The sequence below is a fragment of the Gracilinanus agilis genome, chromosome X, assembly GCF_016433145.1.
Source record: "Gracilinanus agilis isolate LMUSP501 chromosome X, AgileGrace, whole genome shotgun sequence".
In the NCBI taxonomy this organism is placed as follows: domain Eukaryota; kingdom Metazoa; phylum Chordata; class Mammalia; order Didelphimorphia; family Didelphidae; genus Gracilinanus; species Gracilinanus agilis.
Genome location: NC_058136.1, coordinates 35,825,242 through 35,849,094, shown reverse-complemented (window position 1 = coordinate 35,849,094; position 23,853 = coordinate 35,825,242). Strand labels below are relative to the sequence as shown.

Genomic DNA, 23,853 nt, shown 5'->3' with positions numbered 1-23,853 from the left:
TAACATTTAATCTCATCCAACACAAAGGGCCTCTTGGACAAGTGGGCAAAGGTATCCTTGACCATGTGCTCTGTTGCCAGAGCATTCTTAAATTCATTCAACTCCTCAGGGTCAGGGTCTGTGATTGCTCTTCTCTCCCTTCTCCAAATGGGCCTTTCTCTTTTTGTGAGGTCTCCTTAGGCTGACTCTAGGCAGTGCTTTTGGCATCAAATTATCCCATCTCAAGAGTTTCACCAAGTATAGCCTGGAATTAATATTAATGAATGTAGCTAAAGATTCAACCCCCAATTGAAGAATCTGTGATTTGTCTTAAAGGTTTGCCAAAATGAGTAATCTGCCATAGTAGATAAAAGTGCAAAAGTGCTTCTCCTGGAATCAGGTAGACCTGAGTTCAAATCTGGATTTGAAAAAGTCATTCTCTTCTTCATGTTTTGATCATTATAAGTTATTATGGTCTTGTTCTTTTTTGTTTGCCCATCCCTTCCTGACTTTGGACTTGTTGCTAGAGCTGACCTCTGCCACACTTTTGGAGGGAGGGTGTGGATCCTATTCCTGCTTTCTTGAGTATTGATTGTTGTTTTATTGTAGGGTCTCAAGGACAGGAAAGGCTCCTAAAATTTATCCATTAGAGTTACTATTTGCTCTTGCTTTTTGAGAAATACTGTTAGCTAAATTAAGGAAAGTTATGGTTCTTTCTATTTTCGTAGTCTCTTCCCAAATATTCTATTCCATATTTTTGTATCAATATTCATTAGGTATTACTATATAGTTTTTCCCTCGGATTTTTTTCTCTCTTTCTTTGATTTGGGTTTTAGGGCCACATTTGTCTGGAAAAGAGTTTGTAAAATCCCTTTTTTACATTTTTAAAAAACCCTTATCTTTAGCCTTACAATCAATACTGTATTGGTGCTAAAGTAGAAGAGTAGTAAGAGTTGGGCAATGAGGGTTAAGTGACTTGCCTAGGATCACCTAACTAAGGAGTATCTGGAGCCAGATTTGAATCATGACCTTTCATCTCAAGGCCTGGCTCTCAATCTACTAACCATGTGGCTGATCCCCTCTTCCCATTTTTGCAAAGAATTTATGTAATAGTGGAATTAATTGTTTTTTGAATGATAAAATTCTCTTGTAAATCTACTTGGTGCTGGGAGTTTTTCTTTAGGAGTTCCTTTATGACTTGTTCTTTTTCTTTTCTGGAATTATATTTAATTTTTTTTGTTCTATTTGGGTAATTTAGTATTTTTTAAAACATTTGTTCATTTCATTTAAGTTACTAGATTTGGAGCCATTTGGGCAATAGTTTCTATTTCCTTTTTTGTTGTGAATTATTTTTTAGTTTTAGATTTTGGCCATTTGTTTTTCCTCCTTTTTAAAAAAAAATCAAATTTGCTATTTGTTTTAGTATTGAATAGTTTTTTGTTTTGCTGTCACTTTTGCTAATCTCTTCAATTTTCAAATGCCATACCATTTTATGCATATACTTTAAGTACTGAATCATTTATCTGTGTTATCATTAAGCATAATATAGCTTTCCAGCTTATCTCTTCTAATCTTACTATTTTTTTCTTGTTCTTGTGAGGTCATGATTGCCAGCCTTACAGTGAATCTGCCTGAGGCATTATAAATCCTCCTGCTTATGCATTTTGGGATAATGTTATTTTGGTATCTGTATGAAGGATTGATTGCAGATAGGAAAGGAATGGAAACAGGGAAACCAGTTAGGTAGCTCTCTCAACATCTTTGCAAAGTGGGATGAACATTGTAGTAAGAGTGTGAGTGTGTGTGATCAGAGAGATCTATTGTTGATTTAGAATGAGTAGTATTTGACATTTCCTATTCCTTTTTCCCCCAGTCAAAAACACCTCCAGGATGGTATTTTTAAAAGAAATTGGCACTTTGAGAAGAAGAGCCAAGCTTAGGGGGACAGCCTGATCACAGTTTTGGCCATAATGAATTTGAGTTGCCTGTGGGAACCCTGTGACAATTCCATCTTGATATGTTCAGCAGGCAGTTGGAGATTTGGGTTCCACGAAGAGACCAGTGTTAGATATTGATATGAGAAGATGATATTTGACAAATGGAAGAAGAGATTTTTAATAAGAAAGAACAAACATCAACAAGAGCATTTCAGTATACAAAGACCAGAAAAGAGGATTTCTTTGGAGTATTACAAGTATTTGACTGTTATTGTTTATTTTGAGGGTTGATGCTTAAGAGAAATAATTTTTATTTAGAGAAAAATCGGGAAGTGGATAAAGGGAAAGTTGTGGAGATTCAGAAGGAGACCAAGGTGAATTTTTAGGGGCTCCCTGAAATGCTGGTCTACTACTTATTCTCTGAACACCAGGCCAAAACTTTCTTTTGCCCACCTACCATAGAGTAAGAAGGAAGATGAGAGAAAATAAATGCCTGTTAATTTAAAAAAACATAATAATAAAAGAAAGATAGGCGCACTAAAACTGGAATAAAGTGCCCATTAGTCACAAACTAAACAAGTTGTCTTATATGAATGTGGTGGAATATTTTTAATTTAATTTTAATTTTTTATTTTAATTTTGAATGTTTTTCCCTAGTTACATATTTCATGTTCTTTCCCTCTCCCCCAAACCCCACTAACTCCCCCTTAGCCGACGCACAATTCCACTGGGTTTTACATGTATCATTGATCAAGACCTAATTCCATATTATTGATAGTTGGACTAGAGTTATCCTTTAGTGCAGGGGTCGGCAGCCTTTTTGGCTGTGAGAGCCATAAACACCACATTTTTTAAAATGTAATTTCGTGAGAGCCGTACAGTGCTCACAGTGTGCGCTCCTGTAACAGCACCTGAAAAAAAATTGACTTTATGGCTTCTGCAGAAAGAGCCATACGTTGCCGACCCCTGCTTTAGTGTCTATATCCCCAGTAATATCCCCAACGGCCCATGTGTTCAAGCAGTTGTTTTTCTTCTGTGTTTCTCCTCTCATAGTTCTTCCTTTGAATGTGGCTAGTTATCTTTCTCATAAATCCCTCAGCCTTGCTCTGGATCCTTACATTGCTGTTAGTAGAGAAGTCCGTTATGTTTGATTGTACCACAGTGTATCAGTCTCTGTGTACAATGTTCTCCTGGATCTGCTCCTTTCACTCTGCATCAGTTCCTGGAGGTCATTCCACTTCATATGGAATTCCTCCAGTTCTTTATTCCTTTGAGCACAATAATATTCCATCACCAACAGATACCACAATTTGTTCAGTCATTCCCCAATCAAAGGACATTCTCTCATTTTCCAATTTTTTGCCACCACAAAGAGTGCGGCTATAAATATTTTTGTACAAGTCTTTTTCCCTATGATCTCTTTGGGGCATAATCTAAGCAGTGCTATGGCTGGATCAAAAGGCAGATAGTCTTTTAAAACCCTTTGAGCATAGTTCCAAATTGCCATCCAGAATGGTTGGATCAGTTCACAACTCCACCAGCAATGCATCAATGTCCCAATTTTGCCACATCCCCATCAACATTCATTACTCTCCTCAGTTGTCATTTTAGCCAATCTGCTAGGTGTGAGGTGATACATCAGAGTTGTTTTGATTTGCATTTCTCTAATTATTAGAGATTTAGAACACTTTCTCATGTTATAACTGCTTTTTTTTTTTTTGATAGAATCTTTCAGTTTATCCACTGGCATATTTTTAAATTTTTTAAACATTTATTAATATTTATTTTTTAGAAAAGTTAAAATGGTTACATAATTCATGCTCTTTCCCCTTCACACCCCCCCCCCCATAACCGATGCACATTTCCACTGGTTTTAACATGTGTCATTGATCAAGACCTATTTCCAAATGGTTGATAATTGCATTGGTGTGGTAGTTTCGAGTCTACATCCCCAATCATGTCTGCCTCAACCCATGTGTTCAAGCAGTTGTTTTTCTTCTATTTCCACTGCTGTAGATCTTCCTCTGAATGTGGGTAGCATTCTTTTCCATAAATCCATCAGAATTGTCCTGGGTCATTACATTGCTGCTAGTACAGAAGTCCATTACATTCAATTTTACCACAGTGTATTTGTCTTTGTGTACAATGTTCTTCTGGCTCTGCTCTTTTTGCTCTGCATCAATTCCTGGAGGTCTTTCCAGTTCACATGGAATTCCTCCAGTTTATTATTCCTTTGAGCACAATAGTTTCCATCACCAGCATATACCACAATTTGTTCAGCCATTCCCCAATTGAAGGACATACCCTCATTTTCTAGTTTTTTGCCACCACAAAAAGCGCAGCTATAAATATTTTCGTACAAGTCTGTTTATCTATGATCTCTTTGGGGTACAAACCCAACAATGGTATGGCTGGATCAAAGGGCAGGCATTCTTTTATAGCCCTTTGGGCATAGTTCCAAATTGCCAGCCAGAATGGTTGGATTAGTTCACAGTTCTATCAGCAAAGCATTAATGTCCCAGTTTTGCCACATCCCCTCCAGCATTCATTACTCTCCCCTTTTTTCATTTTAGCCAATCTGCTAGGTGTGAGGTGATACCTCAGAGTTGTTTTGATTTGCATTTCTCTAATTATTAGAGATTTAGAACACTTTCTCATGTTATAACTGCTTTTTAAAGCTATGGTGCCCCCATGGTTAAAGCATGGGTGCCCCTATTGCTGGACCCTTGTTATGATAGAAGCCTGGCTACCAGTGTTCTGCAGTCTCATATCCAAATGGTGCTAGGTAGAGAAGCTCTACTGCCTGAGTGGTAGATGTTATGGTATAGTTTTACTGGGCACTCCTGTAATATCAAATAGACTGCTCTCTTTATTATTTTGTAGGAGCTATGCTCAAAGCACCTTCATGGAGAGAGTGTCATCAGCCTCCTCATTTAGAAAGTCTTAGGCCTCTGCCACCATCCCTAACCCCTCTCTCCAGTGCACCTATTCACAGATACTGCAAACAGTATTTGTTCTTTCCCTGTCTGTCCTAATCTCCTATTTCACCATTGGCTGGAGCTAATGAAGGTAGAATTTGATTGTCATACATTATGTTAAAATGGAAAAGAGAGGCATAGAAATTCAAGTGATCAAATCATTTCCTTTAGGAATTTGATGTCCCTCTTTAACCACTATCTGGGAGCCAACTACAATGGGAAAACATAGCCACCTTTGAATACATCTCTGCCTGTAGCTTTTAACTGATTTTACTGCTTCTGCAGAAGTAATTCTTTTGAGAGCTCCCCAGGTATATTAGAACTCTCCAATAGCTCCAAACCTTCAGTAACCATCACTAATGCTGAAGTTCTTAACCTTTTTTGTATCATGTGCACATTTGGTGAAACCTAAAGATATCTCAGAATATTGTTTGTTGCCTACATACATTCTCTAAAAAAATTGTATGAATATTTTGGTATGTTTCTTTCTGTCATTGGTTTCTTATTCCAACAGAATTAATTTCTAAATTTTTCTTATCTAGTCTATTCTCAAATTCCCTATTTCTTTTGCTAGTGATTATAGCAATTCCTTTTGCCTATAGTCTAATCCTGTCACACAGGAGAACTGATCTCCTCTCCCAATGAAGTAATGGGGAAGAGCAAGAGATGACACTTATCCCACCTCCTCTTTGAAATGTCTGCCAATTGGGATTGTCTTATCTTTGTCTTGTGATCAGAATGTTTTTGGTGTTAGAAGGGTAGAGCCAAAAAAATCATACTGTTAAACTGATAACAGAGGATTGTTTTTTAACTTTTTAGCCAATCAGAAGACACACCTATTTTCCTCAATATTTTGCTTTGTCATCCTGTTATTCTTGCTTTCCTGTTCTCCCTCACTTGATTCTTTTACTCCTGAGGAGTCATTGATCCAATTTATTGGGCAATGCTAGCCTAGCTAATAAATTAATTGTGTTCCCATCTTTGGTACCTTAAGTCTGCCTTTGTTTCCATCACTACAAATTCTGTAATGGTTGTACTAATTCCCAGCTCCAAAAATGCTGATCCTTTCTGTTATCCTTCGTATTGATTAATCTTGTTTTTTTTTTTTTTTATCATTTTCAATTTGCTGTTTGTGAGGTAAATCCCTCAGGTTTATTTTGATTTACTTTCTTGTGTTGTCAGAAATTTGGCGCTTTTTTATGTTTATTGATAATTTGGAACACTTCTTTTGAGAATTTTTTGTTCATGTCATTTGTCTTTTATCTATTGTAGTGTAATATTGATCATGACGTGGAACTAACATCATTAATAACAATGTTTATTAGGATCTGTTCTCGATGTCCTGGTATTGGATATCCCAACCCACCTCCTTTCTTGCCTGACCAGAAAAATGTAGTTAATAAATGTAACTAGTGGTAGCTTCCTTGCCTTGGTACAAGTTTGCAGCTGGGGTGAGGTCTAAGGGCCAGGGTTCAAAGTTCTAATCATCACTCCATGGTCTTCTGCCAATATGAACCCCTGTTGCTGATTCGTTGAAGAATTACAGTGTGTGAGTATTGCAGGTTGGGAGGCTATTTGATATAGAATAATCTTTGCTTTTGAGGTCACAGAACTTGGGTTAAAACCTCATCTCTGCTATATCTGACCTTGTAAAAGTCATTTTGACTCATTTGCTCTTTTATAAAATTATTTTAAGATCGTTACAAAGTTCTAAATGCTATGATTTCATTTTAGGAGTATCTATAATTCAGCCATGCATTAATACTTCTTTCCTTCCTTAACAGTTTTGTTGATTTTATCATTGGATCCTAGATTTAGAGCTAGAAAGAGACTTTAATGGTCATAGATCTCTACTCTCTTATTTTGCACTTGAAAAAACTAAGCAAGAGAGGTGAAATGATTTCCCCAGCTTTACACTGCTATTAAGTTTCTAAATCAAGATTTAAAACTAGATCTTATTGAGTCCAACTCCAAACCTTTAACTTTTAAACCACCTTGCCTTGCTAGTAGTTTCTGATATTATTTTAAAAATCATTTTGACTAAGCAAAGGTAATAGGAAGGGTCAACTGATGGTTTGGTAGATTTTTGCTTACATTTTTCATAAGATGAAATACTTGGTAAATAATTTTATTAAATTATTGTAAAACTTCCCATGTTAAAATAACTAGTTAAATATATTATATCTTCTTGTAAAAATCCCAGTTTTAAAAAGAAATTAAGACATGTTGAATTCAACAGTTAGTACTGTTTTTTTAGAGCCTGCATACTTTCAGTATCTTTAATAAAGATCACTTATTGTTATTTTTATTTCCTCAGTGAATTTAAGGACCAAAAGGTTCTTAAAGACCTTTTGGGGATATATTTGATTCAGGTTTTGAGAAATTTTACCTTTTTAAAAAAATATCTTAAATGTTAACCTCAGAGACTAAAGTTTTCTATTTTTGACAGTGAAAGCAAGTTGAATACATTGGTGCAGAAACTTCATGACTTTCTGGCACAGTCTTCTGAAGAATCTGAAGAGGCACATTCTCCTCCAAGACTGACTATGAGCAAGGTTATAGGTAAATGGGAAGAATCTGATGGGGCCAATCTTAAAGATTCTTTGAATATTTTCAAATACATTTTGCTTTCTGTTTGCCCTTCTTTGTTTTAACAAAGATTTCAGTTTTAGTTGAGATTCCTACTTATTTAGAGCCTTTTCCAAGAAGCTCACCTGGTATGAATAAATATGTGAAGTATATGACGTGACTTAGGATTGATAGTACTTATAGGTCTCAGACAGAATAAATTACTAAAATCATGGCGGTCAATAGGATTTTTACAAGGTTAAAGTAATACCAATTGTAGGATAACCTTACTCATAGCCATCTATTTATTAACAAAACTAAAGCAGCCTGCAATGCTTATTTTAGTCTTTAGAAATGATGAAATTCACAAAATAGACTCCATTTGAATAGAACAGAAATTAGGGATTACTACTATCTTTTGAACTTCCTCTCCTACTCTTGAGTCCTACCATGATTTCCTTTTTTTTTTTCTCAGCATTATATTTGGCCTAGTCTTACCTAGCAAAAAGGTTTTTAATAAATGTTTGAATTGAACTGAATAACAGAATGTGGTTATTAAATTCCTAAGATCTTAGTAGGGGTTCTTATCCTAGTGAGGGATATAAAAGAAATTCAAAATATGGTTTTACTCTTTTAGCAACTTAAAGCCTTGTTGAAGATATTGAACTTTGATCATGTGTGTATCAAGGGCTTATGGTCCACAGTGTTCCCTTCCCTTTGAGATGATGAAGTAGGTTGCTTATTGTCCTCCTGGATATATAGTTCTCATAGTAAGCTACTAAGACCCATTTAAGTCTTTAAAAGCCTTGCTGACAGCTTAAAAAGCTCTAAAGATAAGGATTTACTAGCAGGCTCTGGCTTCATAGGCAAACAGTTCCCTATATTATTAGGATCCTTCTGTTAACATTTGGAAGGACCCTTCCTCTTCTCTCCTTGCTCTGGCCAACCCTCACCATTCCCTGTGTTTGTTTACTTTCTTTATTGACCATAGAAATGTGTAGACCTGCCTAAAGGGCTACTACTCTTGGAGCTATAAATAGGTATTTAAAAGTTTTAAAACCTATTAGGCATTAACTTTTTCTCCATTAAAACCAAAGCACCCTTTCAGAGTGAACAGTCAATTTGGACCCTAGAGATGCCACCTTTATTGGAATTTAATTTTTATATTTTCAACTAGAGTTTTACCCTTGCTATAAAGTCAGTATATCATTTATTGCTAATTTTACAGGTAACTAAAATATATGTTCTGTGAATTTTAGCATCTATTGATAAAGTCATATGATTTTTATTCTTGTTATTAATATAACTTATTACATATTGTTTTCCTAATAGTGAACATACCTTGTATTCTTGGTATAAATTCCACCTCATAATGGTATATAATTTTTTGTAATGCTACTGTTGTCTCCTTACTAATATTTTTTTAAAATTTTCATATCATTGGTCAGTAGTGTAAAGGGTCATTATGGTTAGACTACATATATGATTGTGGTCACCAAAATTAATTACTCAAGTCAGAGTGACTTTTATGGTAGTTTATTTTACGAATAGAAAGAATGAAAGTAAGGAAGAATAGAGAGAGAGAGGGAGAGACAGACAGACAGACAGACAGATAGACACCTCTCCAGAGCCTAGTCCTTCCAGAAAAACTAGGAAAGGGAGTTAGTCTTTTCACTCACTCACATGGCAGTCCAACGAGAAGCATTCTGAGGTCTCAAGCCTGAGTTCCTCCAAGGCCAAGTTCAAAGGGGGAAAAGCTCCTCAGGGGAAGTTAACCACCATTTTAAAAGACAGTTCTTTGTGTCACTTCCTGTGTCTTCCTTCCACTTTTATGTGGACCAATGGCAGCTTTAACTTTGCTTCAGACTGCCCAGGGCGTAGTTAGTTGTTTTTGATTAGTTACTAGCGAAATGGGTCATAGACCTTGCCCCCCCCCCTTTAAGGATTAAGTGGGGGTGTATACATTCCTGGTGGCTAAAATCTAACGAATAAATAGGGGAGAGTTAAGCCCATCTTCACAGTAGGGATATTGGTTTTATTATTTTCTTCTAATCTTTCTTCCCTCCCTCCTCTCTATCTCTTCCTTTCTCTGGTTGAAATATTATCTGTGTTTTATTATGGCTTTGCCAAACTCTGTGCCCATTTGCCTTCCAATTAATTAGAACACTGAATCAGATCAAATGTCATTTTTAGGTTCTTAATGGATTCATGTGAAATTGTGCTTCAGGGCCTTCCTTAGGGGAATTACTACTACTAATAATAATTTATATCATCATGGATATCAATGACCTCCAGGATCAGGAAACATATTTTGTTTATTTCTTTTTGGGGCTGGTCAGTAAACTCATTTCTATTTTTTACCTTATGATGCTTTTTATCACTTGATGAGTTTTCTTTCTTTCTTTTCTTTTCTTTTTTTTTTTTAGTCCAACCTTAGCAAGACTAATATTGTCTCCTTAGTTAGATTTCCTCTATTAGGTTAATAGTGGTGCCCTGAAATATGGTTACATCGACCAATTCTGCCAAGTATTTGTCTCGGTGATAAATGAGAGAGTGGCCATACAGCTTGTTCCAGTTAATTATTATTCTTTCAATAAAATTAACAGTATTACCAAAATATCGATAACATTATTACATAATTTGTAATTATTAATCACTTGTATACATTTTCAAAAAAGACTGCCCGACAGAATGAGATATATATCAGTAAAGAGCTAGAATTGCTAGTAGTCTACATAGTCACTGTCTCATTTAACACTTTTTTTCATAAATAACTTCAGAGTGTTTGGTATAAACTATAACCTGAGAGTTTGACTTCCATAGCATTCAACAAATATTTAATACTTGTGTACTGTGAAGTACACTTTAATGGACATTGGAAATGACACAAGAGTAAATAAGATTTGAGTTTCTGCCTTTAAAGAACTGACAGTCTAGGAATTTGGTAAGGCATATTTACAGTGAGGTACCAACTAGAATATTATCAAAATTTAAGGGAAGCAGAAAGTGCTGTATGATCTCTTGACCCTTTGGAGTCAGGCATATATACCTTCATATAACTGGTGACATTTGAAGTGTAATTTGAAGTATAGGTAGTGTTGCAGTTGATGGAAATAGGAAGAAGTTATTTCAGGAAGTTAGAACAGTGCAAGATGGATGGTGCTATAGTAGCTTGCTCTAGACTAACTGGGCATAAATATTGTAAAGCTTGAGAGGCAAGTTGGAGTTAGAGCGTTTAAGTCCTTGAATTCTAAGGTGAAGGAGTTTAGATTTGATTCTTTAGATGATGGGAGGCCATTGAATGTTCTTGAACAGTGGAGTGACCTGATGACAAGAACCATTAGTTAACATTTGTGGAAATTGTGGAAAAGAGATGAGAATTGTTGCTCTGGTGTGGGATTGCTGAGTAGTAAGATATATGTAAGAGAGGGCTTGAAGTAGGCAGGTGGTGAAAATGAGGTACTAGAGATAGATGAAAAGGACATTGTGGAGACAGAATCAATAGGACCTCATAACTGGATTTGTGGGATGGAGGAAGAATCAAAACTAAAGGTCTAGTGAGAATTGTTAGCTGCTGACAAAGGTAGGAAGATAACTGGACATTTTCTTTTGCTGAGTGCTTCTTTTTATCACTTTGGGCTTTTGTATTCCTCCCTGCTTTAAGATTCTGGTTTCCTGTATGGCAAAACTTCCTAAATTGTGTTCCACTGGAATTCTGGACTAGAATTTCTATGCTGATAAGATTTGTCAATGATATTTGTTGTTCCTCCTTCCCCTTGAAGGGTCAGCTGTCCCATGTTTGTAGGGGCCAGTTGTGTTAACAGTAAGCAGCTTACTGCCATGCTCTTAACATCATTTTTCTGCTCAACCCAAAACTTACCTCCCCCTCCCAATCCCATCTGAGCCAAGAGTTTGCCAGTCAGAAAATATAAGAGCAGAGCTAAAAGAGAGAGACATTGTATCTCCCACCTTCTTTAAGTAGATATTTGGAAAGATTCTCATTCTTTCACCCACTCCTATCTTTTGTAATTCAAATTGGTATGTTACTTTGATGAAATTAGTTAAGGTTGAACATTAATCACTCTAGGTCTTCCTCCTACCTTTTATACCTGCTTCTTAAAGGGAATTTACTCCTTTCCCCCCAGCCCCCCCTTTCTGAACAATTAAACCTTATTTGAGCAAAATGTTTTTGGCTCCGCATATATAGAGGGACACATAGGATAGGATAGGATATCTCTTATTTCTGAGGTGTAGGGAACTCAGATGAGGAAGTGCCCTTGACCAGTATAGGTTGACATTTCTGTAACCTTAGAGAAGTTGACCAGGCACTGAGAGAGAGGTGACAAAATTACTTAGACTTTCACTTCCCTTAATGATCATTTCTACAATAGGAATTGAGTTATAATTTTTATATTTTTGTACTTTTAGTGACCACATCATCATTTTTACCATTTTTCAGACATTATATGGGAACAATAATGGTGTGTGTTTTTTACATTGACAGACTTTTTGAAGGAAATGGTAAGGTTCACAAGCTTAATTTGTATTAAATTGTGGAACTAATGTTTTCTTCTTAATGGAATGAATGTCTCATAGTTTTAGTGAAAACTAGCAGTCCGGTGTTTTAATGTTCTTGAGGAATCTGTGATTTTATTCCTATAAGTACTTCCTTCACTGGTGTACAATACCACTTTTCTGTACCTTTAATGTAGGTGATTTTAGTTCCTTTGGCCAAAATAGTTCCTCCTCTTAACTAGTCTTGTGGCCATGGGCCTTTCCAAATTTAGCTAGGCCTGGCCTCATACCTGGTAGGGTGTCTATTAAAATACTTTGCCTTGAAGCCGTTTTTACTTGGGTTAGGCCCTGTTCTAGTCCTAGTGCTCTGTTTGCATAAGTTTTGTAGAACAAGGTCACCTTGAAGGTAAAGTATCATGAAAGTTTTATAATAAAAATGATTGTGCTTTTCATGAAATCATCCAAACCTTATATCAAATATAAATTTATGGAGGACAAAGGTGAAAGAATATCCTCATATTTTTTTATAGGGTTATATTAACATTAATTCTAATACTACCCAAGTTTAAGAAATCGGCAGAAGTTAATTCTATATCTATTTATTCTTTTGTGATTTTATTGACATAATCTTTATGAAATATAAATTCTGTACTTGATTGGCTTTTTTTTTCTAGATAAAGGCAGTAGATCTGGAAATTCTTCAGATCCAATGGAAGTCATCAAGGAAGAGGTAAGAAAAATTTGAGATATTTTCAAGATGGTGATGTGCTTCCAAGATAGTAAATGGAAAAAACTTACAAAAAATATGAAAATATATTTGAATGCAAATCCTTCAAGATAAAGTGTATTTAACATCTTGTATCTATTTACTAATTCAACTTAGAATATTTCATAATTATTTTTTCTTTTTTGTCTTTGTTTTGATATTTCTTGTTTACCCTTGGAATTATTGTATTCTCTTTGGTCCATTCTAATTTTCAGATTTTGTTGCACTAGCAAAATTTTATTCTTCTTGTGCCAAGCTGTTGATTCCCTTAAAAAATTTTTTTTTCATGGCTCTCATTTTTTTTTCTCATTTTTTACCTCTAGAGCTCTTCTTTCACTTATAAAAAACATTTCTAACTTTTTTCATTCTTTATCTCTTTTAGGAATTTTTAGTTGAATTTGTGTCTAAATTGTTCTTTGAGGCCTTTCTTGTAAATGTTGCAAGGTCATTTTTTTCTTGAACATCCCTGTCACCATAATATTTTTATGCTGGGATTCTTTTCGTTGTTGTTTGCTCATTTTTTCAGCCTACTTCCTGACTTCAGACTTGATTTTAGGACCAGGTCATTTGCACTTCTAGAGGAAAGGTCTGGCCTTGTCCTGCTGTTGCTTTCTTGGGAGTATTATTTTCCCATATATTGGGGGCAGCTCAGGTTGGGAATTTGTAAGATTTCCATACTCCCAGCTTGGTCTTATCCAGGTCTCATTGCTGCACACCTACTGCGAGCTCCTTGAATTGCTGACCCGAGTCTGAACGACTTTCAACTACTGTCAGCTCAAATCATCCAACAGGAAGTTTTCTCTTGTTCATAGTGATAGAACTGCAGACTTTCCTTTAGAATCCCATGCTTCTTCCTTCAAGACTCAGTTCAAATGTTACCTCTGACACCCCTTTATGGTTGATATCCTTTCCCTTATCCCACCCCACTCCAAAACAGTGACTTCCTATATATTTGGCTATCTGGATACATTTCATGTCCCCTTTGTTAGGATGTCATCTTCTTGAGACCAGAGCCTATTTGTCTTTGCCTGTATCTCCAACACATAGCACAGTGTACATAGTAGGGTCTTGATAAATACTTGTATTAATTTTAATTGAATAGTGTAGTATAGCCACAACTATCCCTCTGCATTTATGAAACATCTGCTTTGAGGCAATGACAGTGTAAGTTAGTCACTGGAGTGACAAATCCAAATTGAAGATCCTCTCTTCTTTAGTAGCTTTGCTTTTCTTGGGCCAAACAATGTACACATACATAATAAATCCAAGGTAAATTTTTGTTGACTGCTTAGTGATTGCTAGAGGAATTCTTAAATCAAGGACACAGTGAGTGCAGAGGTCAAATTGAAGGTCGGGGTCTCTGCCTTTAAAATATCATCATCTTTTCATTGCACTCTATTGCTTAATATCTCATTATTCTCAGGGCCTTGGTATAGAGCACCACATAACTTCTCTGCTTTAGCTACTGGAATAGGGTTTATCAATTAAACCTTTTATTACCTTCTTCCTTAGGGACTAATTGATAACTATAATGTCATTTTCCCCTTAATGTTTTGTTTGAAAGGTGACTAAGCTGGAATTGTCTGTATGTTTAAAAAAAATTAAAATACAAGGCACTTAATGAGGTAAAGTATTCATAGTTCTTGGTTTCCTATTTTAGGTGTTTATTACCTCAGAGACATGATAGGCAGTGAATTTTGGGATAGGGCTTAGTGGTTACAAACTTATCCTGCTCTGGTTTACTTTTTACTCTGCTATGTCAGTGATGAGCAAACTTTTTAAAGAGGGGGCCAAAGGAAAGGAAATGCTCATCTGTCAGTCCGTTTCTAAGGCAACTCTTTCCAAATTTCATTGTATTGTATCTTACTCATTGTATTCGTCAGATTAGGAATAATGTCGCAGGGCTGGATAGAACATTTCAGGGGGCCACATCTGGCCTGTGCGCTGTAGTTTTCTCATCACTGCCCTAGATAATATGGGCCAGCAATAAGGCTCAGGATTGTCATCCACCCTGTGTTGTGTGGCGCCCCCCCTCCCCCCCATTAATTTACTGGGGCTCATGGTTTATATTTTTTAAACTCTTACCTTCTATCTTAGAATCAATACTGTGTACTGGTTAAAATGCAGAAGTGGGAGGTAAGGGCTAGGCAATGGAGGTTAAGTGACTTGCCCAGGGTCACAGAGCTAAGAAGTATCTGAGGCCATATTTGAACCCAGAACCTCCTGTTTCCAGACCTGGCTTTCAGTCTACTGAATAACCTAGCTGTTTATTTAATGCAGTGTTATTACAGTAAAGGGATAATATTTATTGAAGGATATTTTTCATTGTGTTCATAATTGTATTTGTTTGTTGTGTTTAGGGGAGTACCTCTTCAGAGAAAGCCAAATCTTTAGGACCACATCGTTCAAAAAGGTTAGTTGATCCAAAGGAAATCATTTTAAATTCATTTTTATTTTGAAACATTTTTGAAATTAAAATTTAAAAAATTCAACTGATCTCATTCTCAATAAATGCTCTTTACAACTTTTCACAATCATAAATTTATGAATTAGATAGTTATTTCCCCTCATATAATTCCAAACTAATAATTTTAAGGCAGTGGTGTTTTTCAGGCAATTACATATCAAATTTTATAGTGTGGTACATGTGATGTGTTGCTCAGGTCTCCTAGGGATTTTTAATATCCCGAAGACAGGTAAGTCAAGTGAATCAAGCCTTAAGTTTTGTAAGTGCAACAACTCTAAGATTTCCAGAAACTGTCAAATTTGCCTTAGTCAGGGTTGGGGTTGGCAACAAAGTTATCCACGAACCACAAAATGTTCACAATCAGAAGCAATAACCAGGTGAAGATTGAATCAATCTTAATTGGCTCTTAGGGCATTCAAGTTCATGTTTGGCCACCAAAGCTTCTCCAAATCCATCTTAAAGTTTATTTTATTTTTGCCTATTGGAACACATGTGTACTCATCTGTTTTTTAAAGCCAAGAGATATTTATGTAGGTATAGCTATATTTCAGGTTCTTAGAAATATTTTCAATTGTAAAAATCTATTCAATTTTACTTGGCTCTTCAAATCTCTTTATTTTTCTTATAGGAAGCCTACAGTTGTAACAAAATATGTAGGATCAGATGACGAAAAAGTATTTGATGATACTTTAAATCCAGATGTTTCCATTGACACTTCAGAAACTGATATAGCTATGCAAAGCTTGCCTAAAGGTAACATATTATTTGGGTGTGCATAGATGAGAAATAATTTCTTTTTCTTAATAAAAATCTTTAATATCTCCATAATCATAATATATAAAATTGTTTCTAAGAAATATCTGGTAGAGCCATTTTACTGCTAGATTTGTCTCATGTTACTAGACATGGCATTTTAGTAAAGTCTTATTGTTCTGAATTTGTCTAGTGGTATTACACTCAATTATCTTTAAGTTAAAGAATTCTACATTTCTGAGCATTTTGTTCTATATATGCTTCATAGCAGATTCACCTTTATTATCTTGTTATATACAGCTCAGTTCTCATTGGTATTTATGTGGCTTTCTACCAAATGAGCATTTTCTCTTTCCTTCCTTTAGAAAATGTTTATTGTCTTTAAATCTTATTTGAGTAATAAAAGCAAGTTGCAGTTACCTATTGTTTTATTCAAGATTCCATTTTACTAAATATTTTACTAACAATTTTAAACTTTGTCCAAATCTTTGCTTCATTATGGATATGAAGAGAATGAAATCTCTTTGATGTTGTTTATTTTTATCTTTGTTAACCTAAAATCTAACAAAATTTTCTCATTAGAGAATTATTGTTACCTGTATCGTCAAGTTAGAAAATGTTCCACAGTTTTTAAAATTTAGATTTTAGATTATCATTCTTTCTTGATTTTTAATTTTCTGATTTGGGTTGTTGATCACAAATGGAAGAAATATAATTGTTACCGTTGAACCATATGACTTGTTCTTGTCTTTTACATTGTTGATGTACATAAAATGAAGAAGATAATTAAAATTTGTCATAAAATTTTCAAAAAATTTGATTTCTCCCTTACGTTTGAATGAATAAGAAGCAGAAATCAAAACATAAGGAGTTTGACTGAAACAGAGAAAAGGCTAAAATCTTAAGATAGATTAAAAAAAAAAAAAAACTAGCTCCACTCCTCCCATTTTATAATTGTCCCATTTTAAAATATTTAATTCAGTGTTCTTCAGAGATCCTCACTTAAGTTCTTCTACAGCAGTCTTTCCCAACCCATTTCCTTCTGTTTACACACCTCCTAGATCTTGAATTCTTTTTGATATGCTTTAAGTTGTAATAGATGTAAACATGTTGGTGACGGGTGGGACATTGCTTGTAGAGCTAGGTATTGGAAATGAATTTAGTTGAATAGAATTTTTAAGGAAGAGATAGGGGACCAAGAATGGACTAGGTAAAAATAATGACTGAAAGATTCTAAGGAGATAGAAGAGGAAGGGATCTTTCCAAAAAGCTGAAGATTATTTTCTGTAATGGTTTTGATGAATTAAGTGTATAGTTGGTTGACAGGTGAGATTGGGTCCCCATTGGAAATGGGCCTCTGGAGATTTTATTGTTGTTGAGCTATATTTTCTCTGTGGTTGCTTCTAGGAGAAAACTCCCGTGGGAGAGTTTATAAGATCTAGGACTTTGAAACCTGCACACTTTCAATACCATTTTAGATGTGGCATTATTTACTTAAATAAAACCAGCTGCCACTGCTACCTCCAACCCCAGATCACCAGTTTCCCTCATTTGTATTTGTTTCACTTCTGAAGCAAAACTTAGAAAGGGCTCCCTTAATCTTTGTTATTTACACAGAGATAGTTCATAGTTCCTCTAAAGTGCAAGTGTACTTTGAAGAAAGTATCATTAACTCATAATCCACTTAATTAATGGTTATTTTATGATGCTTTAATTCCTGTCAGTCTTCACGTTTCTAATTAGGGGGACATTTCAATTTATCTTCCCTTTTCTTAGGAACCCACAGGTACTTTAAAAACCTCAGTTCTCTAACTTGCTGGTGATCATTAGTTATTTACCTTGAAAAACACAAGAAAATGTCTGAAGGATGACAGTCCCTGCCAGTTTGCTTTTTTATTATACTCAGTTATGTGCTAAGGAGCCCTTCCTATTTAGGGAGACCTTGCATTGCATAGGAGTCTCTCACCTTTTTCTTTAGCGAGGCACACAATTGACCCCTGTGGTGTTTACTTTTCTATTACTTGGTCTTAAATATCTTAAACATCCTTAGATAATCCCTCTTGTTTTTGGCATGTGGAAACCTTTGCAATATGTCAGAGCCTTGTTTGCAATGCATTGCTTAACAGAACAGTGTAATCTTCTAATAACAGGATAACATTTCTCCTTACTACTTCAGTGCCTATCGGATACAATTCTCTGAGTTGACCACCTATAAGTGGTGAAAAAGGAATTTGGTTTCCAGGTTGGGTCATTGATTTATTTATTTGGCCTCTGATATGACTGCAGTGAAATCAATTTTTTATGATTTTTGTGTGTGACATGAACAGTATAGTATTAAGAAATGGGCTCAATTCACACGTTATTTTATGGTCAAGTCATGATTAATGATTTTATTCAGTCTTTGTGAACTGTCATATAACAGGTAACCTGGTTGTTAATATTTGGCCCTTTTGCCATTGGCCTGTTGCACTTATTTCTAAGAGTTTCACATAAAAGAATGTTCAAAAGGTGAAAGAACAAAGTTGTGTTAAGAGCAATGATCTGAACTGAAGTCTTGCACTTCATGTGCACATTGAAGATGTGTAATGGTTTTCAATTTCTAAATGAAATCATTCTAGGTACAGTGGTTGTACAACCAGAGCCAGTGCTGAATGAAGACAAAGATGATTTTAAAGGGCCTGAATTTAGAAGCAGAAGTAAAATGAAAACTGAAAGTCTCAAAAAACGCGGAGGTAAATACAATTGTAAAACAAAATAAAAGCATAAGTTAAAATGGCTGTTTATTACCACATTGGGAAATCTCTGTGCTTCCTTAAAAATACCTCCCATGTTCAGCCTTGTTTACTAAAAGCATTGCTGAAAATATTCTCCATTTCTCTCTGTACTTGGAAGCACAGAACAGAATGGTTCATCTGTCTGAGTCCCTTGCCTTTAATGGCTAACGGATTACCTCGTGCCTTTTTGTATTTTATTCTTTCATCTTGGATTATTTTAATACTGGTCAACCCTGGGAAGGGGTTTCAGGCCTGTTGATAGTCTTCATGTTCCTTTAAATAAGGAGATAGCCATATAAATCTGTATTTTTATATATATTGGCTCATGGGTTACCATAAGCCAAAGTGGTTTTTTGTGGTTAATAGGAAAGTTTCAAGCTTTCTTTAGTTCTGTGGCCTTGATTCTGGACTTTTTCCTCATGTCATTGATAAAGGATTTTGATGGAGGATATTTAGCACTATTGCTTCAGTCCTTATAGTAGGAGAAGTAGATAGAGATCAAAGGTTTCTCTATCTTAATGGTTTTAGGAAACAGTTTTTCAGTTATCAAAGGGCAAGAATGAAATTGTGAATCACCTACGAGGGGCTTGTCATTCCTAAAATGACAGTTCTTCTGTATTCGTTTTGGTACCATTAAAAAAAAAAAGACAACTAATTAGAAAGTATTTGCATTAGAAGTTATTCAGCCTTTTCAGTTACCTGTGGATTAACAAGTAAAATATTATAACCATGACAATCTGCAACCAAACAATTCCCAAACCCTCTCACTATTCATCCACCACCTACTCAGTCCATTCTATAACCATGATTTAATCTTTAAAGGATAATAACTTGGGAGAGGTTGGGTTCATTTTGAAAATGATTAACTATGGCAGTCAGAGTAGTGTAGATGTGGAGTATTCATTTTCATGACTTCTTGAGGGGTGAGGGAGGACCACCTTTAGCAGGTGTTTCTTCTCCCCATCTCAGTCGTTAACTCTCATATGTCTCTTAAGTCTTGACTGTCTTAAAGGCAGTGTGTAGTTCTGTTGGATTTTTCCTTTAAGTATCACTTTGCTATAGCATATCTTGTGTTATGTAGGTATGATAGTTCTTGAAAGAAAATGCTTGATTAGTGAAATAATGTTTCTAAAATGGGTAAGGTATTAGATGTCATTATAGCTTATGTTGAAGAATACCTAGGAAATAGTTAAGTGTTAATGTTGACAAAGGTTTACTATACCTTTCCTCCAATATTGGTGGTTTTTGTAGGGAATCTGACACAGGATGATATGTTAGCCCACATTTCGTACTAGGGAAGGGAAAGTGCCATCAGCAGCAGTAATTAGCCAGTTATGAGTATAGTTAAAGTGTAAGAAAACTTTTTAGTTGACAGCAGGGATTAGGACTGGTAGGTCTCTGAGCATTCTTTCCCCAGAATACAAACAACATTTGTGTTTGGTTTCCCAAAAATTGGTAGAGATGTAGTAGTTTAAGTAGATCTGGGATATGCACTATCAGAGAAAAGTGGTGATTGTTAGAGGCAAGGAGTAAAATAAAATTATAGAATATCATGGTACCACTTTCTTCTTCTCCTGGTGGTAGCCTCAAACTATCACCTCCAGCTCTATTTTGATTGATACACTGATAATTCTGCATAGCAAGCACTATGCTTTTGTAGGTACTTTAGTTTAAACATCTAATGTTGGTTTTTAATTTAATGTTTTCAAACTAAGTGAAATTACAAAATTCACATGGAAATTGAACTTTTGACTTTATTACACACACTCACTCCCTAATATTTATTTAAATACTCAAGGATTTAAAATTTTAACTACTCCATTGATATGGGTCATAGCTTCTCTGATTTGGCTATGGCCAACAGATTTCATCTTCCTATAGCCAATGTGGTGATGAGCCTCTTGAATTTAGCTAATCTGGTCTTCAGAAAGCAATCCATTGAGTGTTCCATAGGTTTGGTTTTTGCCACAGAAACTATTAAAGTGGATGAAGAAAAAGCCTCATTGCTTTTACGTATGCATTAGCAATATCGATCGCCTTGGTTTGCCATTCCTTATCATTTATTAGACTAGAGAAATTTTTTTCAGGAGGTTGTTGACAAGCTTATTACACATAAACCTATCATATTTAGTAAAGATGTATTTTATAGTACCTGAGTTTTGAAAAATAATTTGACTGTCTGTTTGGATCAGTATTTTGGATGGTCAAAACATTGTGTAGGTCAATCTTTACTATTTTTTTGGTAATATGTTACATTTAGCAAATGCATTCTTAGTCTCAAGGGATTTGGCTAGATAGTGTTTGCTGTTCGTGTAGTGTTTTTAAAATTGTTTTTAGAAGTGGTTATCTGTCTTCTTGGTTACTGTCCATGATTGCTTTGTTATTACATTCACATAGTAGTGTGCTCATTATGCCTATCCATGATTTGACTTACGATTTGGCATTTCTTTGTTGATGTTGTTGCCCACTGGACATAACTCATTACTTTTAGTTATATTGAATGCAGTCTTGTTTTCTCTTAACATATCATAAATATTTGGTTTCTTCCTCAATAAACTTTTATCAAAGAATTAAAAGGTCTTAAACTTTCTGAATACAGATAGAATCCTGTTTTAATGATAATCATTATAATGCTTTATTAGGCTATTTTTATATTTTGGCAGCTAACCCACGACTAATTTCTATTTTCCTCATGTGGTCATAATGAATCTATTACTCAAGAATTCTTGAATAGAAGATAACCCTTTACTGATCACTGTCTAACAGCAAGCCTACTTACTGTAGATAGTTCTTTTTGGGGTCAGATAGTTACCTCCAATACCTGTGTTTCATAACTTGGTTAAATGTTGATATAATTAAATTTGTTTATATAAATAGTGATTTTTAATGTTTGGACTATTAATTACAAAGTGACAGATGAGACAACCTGATTTAGTAGGGTGTTGGCCTCAGAATCAGGAAGACTTGTGTTGATGTTTTCCCTCTGACAAATAATGGCTTTGTTTTCCTGGGCCAATCACTTATTCTCATGGTATTCCAGGCAGTTCTCTATGAAAATAAATTGTAGAGGTGTCCATTGTATATTGGTAGATAAATGGAGTTTCCTATGCCAGTAAAACCACAGCTCCTATTTAAAAAGTTTAAATTAGTTCTTTGGTTGTTTAGGGCGAAAAGTGACTGGTGTGGAGTTGATTGCTTTGAGGATCCTAAGACCTTTTTAGGGTTACAAAATTTGTGAAGGAAGTTGGGTTACTTTCCCATCTTCCCTTAATGGTCTCAGGCTGAAAAAGCAGTGGATATCATGCTGCAGTCTGTGTTTACTCTGAGTGAGCTACCCTTGTTCTAAATTTGAAGATTAAAGGAAGAAAAATCTTTTCTAAAAATAAATTGTGATTACATTAAAATTAATATCATTAATATGAATTTTATTCAGAAAAATCTTATAGTGCATTCAGGTATTGTTACAACCATTTAAGCACTTTATTTCTCATGAATCACTGCTCTTAATCAGGCAAAATGCTTCCATACATCATCCCTCAAGTAATTTTTTTCTTATCATCCACCTAACATTGAATTTTCAGAAATAATTTTTCAAGTTTTATTAAAAAAACATGCAATCTCCCTTTCCCTTCTTTTGTATATTATAATGTTCCCATTAAGATCATAAAAACATTTGGGTAAATGACCTTATTCACATGGAATGATAATATCTGTGCTGAGGAGGAAATGTTGTTGGGAATTTCCAGTTGAACATCCCTACTTTTTCTTTAAATTTCATATCATTGAAACTATTTTTTGTTTCTAATTGGAAGTTATGTGAAATAAAACGGTTATTTTGTACCTGTTTCACTGAAACAAACTTAATTTTTGTACCTCAAGGGACCTCATCATTTGTTTTTTAAAGAAAGGATTGTTATATGAATGGAAGCAATTATTATTTTTTTTTTTCTGAAAAAGAATCTTGTTATTTGACTTAACTTTCTAAGTACTGGTAAATGAGATAGTTTGTAAATTTATCACAGATGGCAGCTAAGTTGGGTTATATTTTTGACTACAAGATTTAGTGAATACACTGGATCTACTAAACTGGCCTTTAATTTTTCCTGTAATAATTTGTGCTCCTCCTCAAAGGTTGCAAATCAAAACACATTTTGCCCTGATTGATGATCAGTATTTATGAATTGAACAGAAAAGCTACTTATCCTCTTGCATTTTGGGGGACAAAGGTGTAGTGATAGGGGATTTCTTTTTTTCCTCTTTGGAGCTCTTTTGAACCAATTCCCTTGAGGTGTTCTTTAATATAGTTTATTTCCTTTTTTCCCCAGCCATTATGAAATTATAGTCCTAAGAACCATTCAATAGCAACTTCTTGGCAATAGAGTAATAGTAGGTAATGTGGAGAAATTTTTTTTTTTAAACCCTTACCTTCCATCTCGGAGTCAATACTGTTTATTGGCTCCAAGGCAGAAGAGTGGTAAGAGCTAGGCAATGGGGGTTAAGTGACTTGCCCAGGGTCACATAGCTGGGACATGTCTGAGGCCAGATTTGAACCTAGGACCTCCTGTCTCTAAGCCTGGCCCTGCATCCACTGAGCCACCCAGCTGCCCTCTCTGCTTGGCTTTTAAAAGAAGAACCATCTAATTTCGATTTAAGTGTCCAATATCATTGTTTCTGTCCTGGATAAAGATTAGATTTATGATAAAGGTCAGATTTGAACCTAGGACTTCCTGTCTCTTGGCCTGGCTCTCAAATCACTGAGCTACCTAGCTGCCCCCATGGGGAAAATTTTTAAGAGTTCAAAGAAAGCATTGAGTTCAAATGAAGACACAATTATTAGGCTGTTTTGGGAGCTCAGTGTAGTATTATTATTTATAGCAAAATCTAAGTAAGGATGATCAAGAATTCCCAATGTTCTCTTAAAATCATCTGAAACAATCAATTTTTGAAGATCAATAATGTAATAATTGTTAATAGCATCAAGTAAACATAGATAAAATCTTGCTCAAAACATTTAATGTATAACTGAACATATAGTTAAATGGCAAAAAAATACTTTTATTCTATGACTTTTTTTTGGCTGAACTAGTTAGTTTTGGCCTTTTCTTTTTTGTTCCTT

General features: G+C 35.0%; 1 protein-coding gene across 1 annotated transcript in view; it reads left to right on the top strand.

The window, feature by feature from the left end:
- The window catches only part of ATRX (ATRX chromatin remodeler), a 178,779-nt gene that overhangs the window by 27,823 nt on the left and 127,103 nt on the right, over positions 1 to 23,853 (top strand). Inside the window, exons 2-6 of the mRNA XM_044682802.1 lie at positions 7,344 to 7,456; positions 12,652 to 12,707; positions 15,104 to 15,156; positions 15,839 to 15,963; positions 18,582 to 18,695. Of these exons, the coding sequence (XP_044538737.1) occupies positions 7,344 to 7,456; positions 12,652 to 12,707; positions 15,104 to 15,156; positions 15,839 to 15,963; positions 18,582 to 18,695 (461 nt within the window). The remainder of the gene's footprint in view (positions 1 to 7,343; positions 7,457 to 12,651; positions 12,708 to 15,103; positions 15,157 to 15,838; positions 15,964 to 18,581; positions 18,696 to 23,853) is intronic.